At 42.3% G+C, this 8,563-nt stretch overlaps 1 protein-coding gene across 1 annotated transcript; it reads right to left on the bottom strand.

Annotated features, from left to right (window-relative positions):
• Positions 1-1,643: 1,643 nt before the first annotated feature.
• Positions 1,644-8,293, bottom strand: LOC111957744 (phosphoinositide-3-kinase-interacting protein 1). Its single transcript, XM_023978710.2, has 6 exons — positions 8,010-8,293; positions 7,460-7,588; positions 6,762-6,878; positions 4,396-4,560; positions 4,033-4,111; positions 1,644-2,328 (listed from the first exon to the last, which is right to left on the bottom strand). Exons 1-6 carry the CDS (start codon positions 8,074-8,076, stop codon positions 2,115-2,117), a joined length of 771 nt encoding a protein of 256 aa, XP_023834478.1. The 5' UTR covers positions 8,077-8,293; the 3' UTR covers positions 1,644-2,114.
• Positions 8,294-8,563: the final 270 nt, after the last annotated feature.

Genomic DNA, 8,563 nt, shown 5'->3' with positions numbered 1-8,563 from the left:
GAGATACACAAAAACCCTCCTCTCCCTTTGTAAATGGATGTGTAGATGACCACTAGAGGGTGGTAGTGTATAACTTTGCTCATGGAATGGGTGAATCTTAAACCTGATAGTCTTATTGAATTCCCAGTGAGCATGAGTCACTCACTTTTAGCAGGTTTCAGCTAAATTAAGGAACTCATTTAAAAGGTGAGGAATGAGGATGCAGTTATGCTTTTTCAAAGTCAATTTTATTGAAATCTGCCAAACTTACAAGTACTCATTTCCAATGATGAGCAACAGTGAAGAAACATTTAAAAAACAGCATTGCACCAAAACTAAGGAACCACAATGATTGAAGAGTAACCACATGTGATGCAGAATGACAACCATTTCAAAGATTAACTCTAAATCACAAAAGACAACCATTTGGAGTGATGCAAGATATTGCATTAGCAGAATAGAGAAATCATGTAAAGCAGAAAGATATTACATTGGTCAATAACATGTTACATTTTCTAACCAACTGTGGCATTACTTTCAGCATCCTGTTTCAAAACATGCAACAGGCTGCTTATTATGCAATTATTCCATCCTGTAAATATCTAATATGGTAGGTTACCTCAGTTTTGGACTCATATCCTGTTTATTACCCTTTTACTTTGCTCGTCTGCTCGCCCTGACATTTGGGACACAATTCAAAATGGTCTAAATTCAATCTAATGCCCCAGGCTTCAACTTTTAAACAGACTTCTGTTCTGCCCAAGCGTCATTCAGACAGCCTCTGTCCGGTTCTAGCCAGACCTCAGACTAAGCTGTATTCTGTTTCACAGCTGTGCTGCTGCATTTCCTCCTGAGAACAGACTCTCCGATTTACAAAMACGTCTCCCTTTTCCTGTCAGTCTCTAACCTAAGGAACCATACAGCCTGTCCTCTCATGTAAAGCCAACGACTCCTGATGTTTCTAGTTACTGCACATTGGTTTCTATCACCCAGCCTTATGAGTTAAACAGAAAGGTCACCAGGGGAACCATGTACAAATACATTCAGACGCATTATGCTAAGGCAACGTCACAGCTTCAGAGAGCAGGAGATGTTTCCTTTCCTTTTGCAGAACTGACATAAATGTTCCCTCATGCTAATTATTACTCCACACATCTGTTCCAACGGTCTTCGTTCCCTGATGCTAACTAATTACTCCACATCTGTTCCAACGGTCTTCGTTCCCTGATGCTAACTAATTACCTGTCTCTTATACACATCTAGATGTGTATAAGAGACAGCCACACATCTGTTCCAACGGTCTTCGTTCCCTGATGCTAACTCACTACTCCACATCTGTTCCAACGGTCTTCGTTCCCTGATGCTAACTAATTACTCCACATCTGTTCCAACGGTCTTCGTTCCCTGATGCTAACTAATTACTCCACATCTGTTCCAACGGTCTTCGTTCCCTGATGCTAACTAATTACTCCACATCTGTTCCAATGGTCTTTATGATGTCTAACGCAGATGTTTAACAGGGCTATCCTATTCCTATAGTAGATGCCCTCCCCATACCCGCCCTAGCAAAGCCAAAAGGGCCAGGGGAAGTGTAGCATTGTTTTCTCAGGTAAGCCCATAACACCAAACTGCCGAACACCTCAATATGAAAAAGAAAGAATAAGTAAAGGCTATGAATTCCCCCTTTCCAAACACTGTCTCCTACTCTTCATCCAAAGCTTATAACATCCCCCTCCATCATTAATGTTGATTGATGCACATCCCATTCACAAGACAATCATACTGCTATAGCAGAGCGTCAGCCCATGATCATGTTTTCTTGGATATCAAATGCACTGTTTCTTAATGAGCATCCCTGACATGCACTTTTGTACACAACCATCCCCGATTGGTCTCCATGTGGAGTGAAATTAGTCCTTCAATTCCACCTGTTGTCATCTTTTTCCCCTGTTGGTGACACGTGTGTTAAAACCAGGGCAATAAGGAAACAGTTTAGTCTTTGGAGCTCAGCCCTGCTCCCCTTCTCCTCATAGGCCTTTAAAAAAGGGGGGTGATTTGGGGGCTGAGGGGAGTATTTGGATCCTCTGAGGTTCGAATGTCCTTGTTCATTCCCAGTCCAGTGGGGTGGTCAGTGCTCAGGCTCCTGGGGTACCAGCCTGCTGGCCCATCAGGGGGTCTCCCCCCTCCATGCCCTCCTGGGTGGGGGTCTGCTCCTCGGCCATGATGACGATGGAGTTCTCATCCACCAGCTCACAGGTTGGGTTGGAGAAGGCCGACAGGGGCAGGGTGATCCTCTGCATCTCCCGCTCATACACTCGCTGCTCATGCTGCTTCTTCAGGTCCCGACCCCTGCAACAAACAGCACAGACACAAGAGGTTAGGATGACGGTGGTACTGATCATCGGAGCAGATTATGTAGGCGCATGGTGTTGTTTACACTAACAGTTTACAGGACTAATGTCTTTAACCTGAAGGGGAAAAAAACACTGCTATGAATCAGAGTTTCATCATAGCGTGCCTCGGAAACTTCCAATGACCTGCATCATCTTTCGAAACACAGAGACAGCTAGGTAGCGATTTCTATTTATGACCAGAACGAGAGGCAACGTCCCATACTGAGTCTCATATCACTGGGATGAGGCTATTTTCAACAGTGGCCATTAACCTTGCGGTAGCAAAAACGACAGGGCCAGACAGACCGGTTCGAGACGGTATCTGGTCTGGCACAGGGGATGTTTTGATGGGACCGGGGCTAGGTGGTGGCAGGCATCCTGCAGTATGACATAAGCCAGACCAGGCAGCTGACTGGGGCAGAGTGTCAAATGGCACCCTATTTCCTAGAGKTCTTCTCAAAAGTAGTGCACTATGGAGGGAATAGGGTGCCATTTGGGGTACAATCTGAGGGTGTGAGATCTGCCATCTGCTGAACCCCATCCAACACAGGGAACATGCCATACTGTTGGACTGGCGCCTCTTCCTGCTTGACTGCTTCTATGCGACACGTTACGCAACTGTGCTCTGCTCCACTACAGCACTGATTCCTATGCATAGGGTTTGCATAGTGTAATTTTAAAAAATCAGCAATTACTCCTAAACCCACTATTCACATTTTTCCTAGTCTTGTGGGGCCATCCTTCCAAATCTTGTTGACTTGATAAGCACGGGCTTCAGAGGCTAAACTTTTTTCTTAAACCTGATATTACTACGTGAGAAAGAAATCAATTTCCTTGACCGATTTAAATCAAGCTATTTGAAACACACCACCCCCCCCAGCTTCTTAGAATAGATAACGCTGACAGTCAAATAATCAGATTGGACAGACAAACTTGGAGCTCCAGAACATTTAGTTCTGTGCCAGAGGCRATCAGTCAGAATACCCCATCTGCAGAACTGGGTCCTTCTCTCTGCAGTATATTCTCTATCTCCCCCCAGGACTCCTGCATGCTCTCCACTATTTCAGAAACATCAAACGCGGGTGCCTAAAATAGCCAGGCTYCAGACGCTCTCTTTTTTTCTCCCTTCCGCTTTCATGTTGCTTCTGAACAGGCCTCATCACATTGGAGAGAGACAGCTATCAGGATGGGTAGTGGAGGGAGGCAACAGGATGGGTAGAGGGGGAGGCAGCCTGTGGCCTCTGCTCCACATCCTGGTAACATTCTGTGCCAACTGCCCACACAAGCCCTCCCTCACCCCACTGACATTCTGCCTGAGAGGTTCCAAGCCTTTAACTGCTGCCTGTGTCATGGACACAACAAGTCTAAGCTGTGCAACGCTACATCAGAGTTCTGAATCACCAATATAGCGGAACATTTTGTTAATGTTCTATTTCGGTCTCTCTGCGCTGTAGAAATAAGCATCTGTTGCAAATCAATGTAGCATTGTGTGTCCCTACTCTCTGAGGCACCATTTGGTCTAGTGGTTCCCGGGTTCCACTTCTTATGTCACTCAGACATACCACATGATGCAACCTAACAAAGTAGTAGACAATAGCTAGGGTTGTAATGCTCTGTCGCCAGTCGGAGCACCTAGTGTAGCATAGTGGCTGATACTGACCTCTTGTAGAAGTAGCCGAAGGTGATGCCCACCCCCATGAGGATGATGATGGCCATCATGAGGATGCCAACCACATAGCCTGAGAGAGACAAGACACACAGACTATGGTTACCAAACTGAATTCAAAGGTTTGTATACAGTCTGCATTTGAAAATGTGCATATCAGTGCACCTCACATTTTATCCATATGATAATATTGTGAGTCCTTTTTAACTCATTTATATCCATCTCATTCTATTGTACCAAGCCAAGCTGCATCAAGCTGGACCACTTTTTAAGAGTATCCCTTGAGGCTCACGTTATGGCCCTATGACATCTCCCCTATGTTAATCCCTCTGCTTCAGCAGTGAGATAAGGACATACCGAGAGTGCCCAGGTCCTTCTTCTTGGGTCCTGTGCGTATCCGCTGGCTGATGCCAATGACTGGCTGGACCGCAGCGCCCCCTCCCTGGGCTGACCCAGACTTSGTCAGCTCAAAGACCTCTCTCTGTGCTGTGGTAAGGGGGCCTGCCTCTGTAGGGGCTTCGTCTGTGGACAATATGAGAAAAGCAGATAAGATCAACAGCCAGTCCCCATACACCGCCCGACCACCATGTTAGTTTGCTTTCTAGGTTCACTGATGTTGAATTTGGGTTTGCATACTTGAACACATGATAGTAGTAGTGGATTCAATTTAACMGTATTGTTTAATTTCACTCTAAGTGCTTTTATTGTAGAATAAATGTGTGAATAATTTCCACTTTGTCCCATTTTAAGAAATCAGACAGCATGGTTTCTAAAATCACTGCCTTTGACATTAAAAACATTGCTGCATGGACTCAGTAGGACGAGGAGAGCTACTGGATTATCCATCATTTGTTCACTCAGTTCTATAAAGAAATTAAATAATTAAAAAAGGACAGCCATTTCCCAGCAAAATGGGGCAGAAGTGCACTACACGTCTCGGAGGAAAGGAAGCTGCTAGTGTCAACATCTGCTCTTGAGCTCCACTGAGTCAGGCCCTACCCCTCCAGAAAAAGTTGTTTATCAACTCTGCTGGAGTTGAAGAGCCTGAGGTCATAACCATCAGTAGCCAATTACCTACTGTCTCCATGGTAAAAGTATAACTTTCCACCAATGGGTTGAGGAATAGGGTGGGGCTTACACCTACCCTGAGGCAGCCATCTGCCTAACAAGTTATGGCTCTACAGGCTCAGTACGGACAGGGCCCTTGTTATTGCTTGACATGCACCGCCTTCCCAGACAATGTGAGAGCAAAGGTCAAACCCCAGGAAACAACCTCAAAGTGGATTAACTGACAAACTGGCCTAGTCTTTTCTTCTCCCACAGCTTCTCACGTGGGAGAAGATATTTCTCTAGAGATGTTCAAATAAGACAGCTAATTAGGCATTATGCACAAAGAATTAGGAATTAGAATACTTTAATAGGATCTCTACAATTTTGCAGCAGTTCTTGTATAAATTGTTGCATTAAAATAAAATAACTACAAATATACCGTCAAAAAATATTGTAGCAAAAGTGCTCTAGCTTCCTTATGAGAATAAATACATTCTAGGTTCCCAAGAAAGAAACCAAGGGGAGCCATGTGTTTTCTTTGTTCTCACGGCCCACTCTGGGGGGGAAAAAGTCCCACCATACCACTTCCAGACTCTCACTTTGGATTTAATAATAACATTCACAGGGTTAGAAATAGCCRCAGAAAAAGATTTACATTTAATCTCTTTAAAAGTTACACATTCCCCAAATACAGTGACACCCTTTTCCAAGAACTGCATCTAGATTCAATTTAGGGAAGGGCTGAGACGACAGTCTTTTRCCCATCCAGTAATGCATTTTGCCCAGCCTTGACCTACATTTCAATGTGTGCACAATATTTATATTCACTCCGTCGCAGCTATGTTTAAACAGCATTTTACATACATTTTCCCAATGTAGTGCGTTCACCTGTGCACTGTATGTATTTCAGATACCACGTTTCCATCCACATGTTTTACGCAAGTAAAGTCATACCGTATAAAAAATAAATAATAAATCACGACAGCTGTGATGGAAACAGGAAGTTTCGGTACAATTTTATAAATGCCGACAGATCGTTCGTTCAACATTGTGCGATATTTGTGTGTCTAAAATAAATTATGTGAATAATGGCAGTGGAAACACCAAAAATTGATAGAACAACCATCATATCGAAGTAAACTTGATATGGTGTGTGGTCCTCCGACTGACTTGGGAAACAGTGCAGTTTATTAGGCTACAGATTAAATAAATTATTTACTTCACAGGGTTGAGAAAGTGCACAGTGATCTTGATGCTCCTTTCCAATAAATATTGAGGGTCTTATTCTGGTGACATGACAAATAAAAATATCCTCTCCCTTATCCATAATAATCTCATTATGTCGACTAGCATACCCGCGCAAGCTTTTGGCTAGAGCGCACAGACCAAAACCAGAGTAGGCACATTTGCTATTTAATGCAACGGTTTTAGTGACAAAACTATCAGTAACTTTGAAAATGCGATGGAAACGCATTGAACTTTWGATTTTTTTTGGTACATGAAAACTTAAGTGAAAAAGTACATTTTGTGTGCACTATGTCATCACGTACTGAAGTCAGTTTGGTGGAAACATGCCACTGGTGAGAAAATGTGCATATTTTCTTTATGCAGCTTTTAGAATAGTCACATGAAAATATGTTGCCAGTTGGATGGAAACCTAGCTAAATAAATACCTTTGCAGGTGTCAATGGCACAGGATTGTCTCCGGGCCTGTGCGTCTAGGTCAGTCACGTAGCACCAGGGCTTCTCAGAGGAGTCTGGGTTACGGCAGTAGTTATGGTCCCCAACGCCTACAGAGCATAAAGAAAAGGACACATCAACCAAGTCTTCACAAGGATAGTAAAACAAGGAACATWCTGACAAGTGGGGACATGTTGCTGGTCCCCACAAGGCCATTTTAGGCTGAAGTTCAGGATCACAATTAAGGTTAGGACTAGGGGTTAAAGTTAGGTTTAGCATTAGGGAAAATAGGATTTTGAATGGGAATAAACTGTTTGGTCCCCACAAGGATAGTAAAACAAGCATGTGTGTGTGTGTGTGTGTGTGTGTGTAGATATGCATGTGACATCTTTGATATGCTGTACTACTGAAATGCATACTCTGGGTAGGTATTTTGCCAACAAGATTCAAAGTTCAAACCTGACCTTGCTAATATAACCCACACAGAGAGACRWGAGCCTGCAGTTATACACTCTAAATAACATCTATAACCAAACAAACTGTTTACCATTAAAACAAATGTGAGTGACCTTTAAATCATGGCACTTGTAGTGAACACCATAGCAATGGTAGCAGATGATAAACTTGTGTCAAATCAATGAAACATCAATTTGATGGCATATTACATGTTTGATTGTGTAATGTAATTTACCCATTTGTGAATCTGTATATGCCATTACATCATAGTCCCGGGTTGTGTTGGTCCAGTTTAGACAGGTTAGTCCTGTGGAGGAGCTCTGTTGCTCCCCTCTGTACTCCACACCATTGAATCTGATGCAGTCTGGGGACGCATTCAGTGATTTATGGAAAAATTGTATTGAAAATTAAGAGGATAAATTACCAGCAAATAAAACATACTAAGTGTGGAATGTAAAAAAGTCTGATGTTTTCACAATGTCATACATTCAAAAAGMAATTCCCATGGAAGTATCACAATTATGCTTAATAATCAACAAAAATTGTATTCTTGAATTTTCTTGTTGTAAACAAATACATTTTATAACTTATTTTGCAACTGCTTAGACATTTCTCAGGTCCTACACAATAATGTAACTATAAAATCCACATTTTAAACTGAAAATAGGATGATAACTTTTTAAACAAAGCCTTGCACATTAATTAAGTAACAAATGCACACATTCTATCGGATAATGTGGACTAATGTGAACAAAAGCATTGATTTTCAGTCATATGAATGTTACCTTCCACAATGGATGCGCTGTCCACAAAAGCGACGCTCAGCAAAACAAAGTGCAACGACAAAAACATACTGTAGAATTTATAGGATGAATAAAAACGAAAACAATATGCACGAAAATTAAATTGATAGGTTATTTCTCAACCCAAAAAAWTACTTTGTGCGGAAGAGCCTATGCTGAATAATTCAGTCAAACTGCTCCCATCTGCAGATCAGCCCTTTTTTGTCGAAGTGAGTAGAGCTTTCTTCGTAAACAGCCTTTCTCTTGGACAAGGAAATCCRATTTGCAGTATCGTGCCGCGGCGCCAGCATCTTCAAGGTCCTAGAGCCAACCTCTCCATGCAGAAAAACAGGTGTGTAAAGTACTTAAGTCGTTTTTTTTTGCTATCTGTACTTTACTATTTATATTTTTGACAACTTTTACTTTACTACATTCCTAAAGAAAATGTACTTTTTACTCCATACATTTTCCTGACACCCAAAAGTACTCCTTATATTTTGAATGCTTAGCAGGACAGTAAAATGGTCTGATTCACACACTTATTATCAAGAGAACAT

This window comes from Salvelinus sp. IW2-2015, linkage group LG33 (assembly GCF_002910315.2).
Source record: "Salvelinus sp. IW2-2015 linkage group LG33, ASM291031v2, whole genome shotgun sequence".
NCBI lineage: Eukaryota > Metazoa > Chordata > Actinopteri > Salmoniformes > Salmonidae > Salvelinus > Salvelinus sp. IW2-2015.
This window is presented reverse-complemented; position numbering and strand designations above follow the sequence as displayed.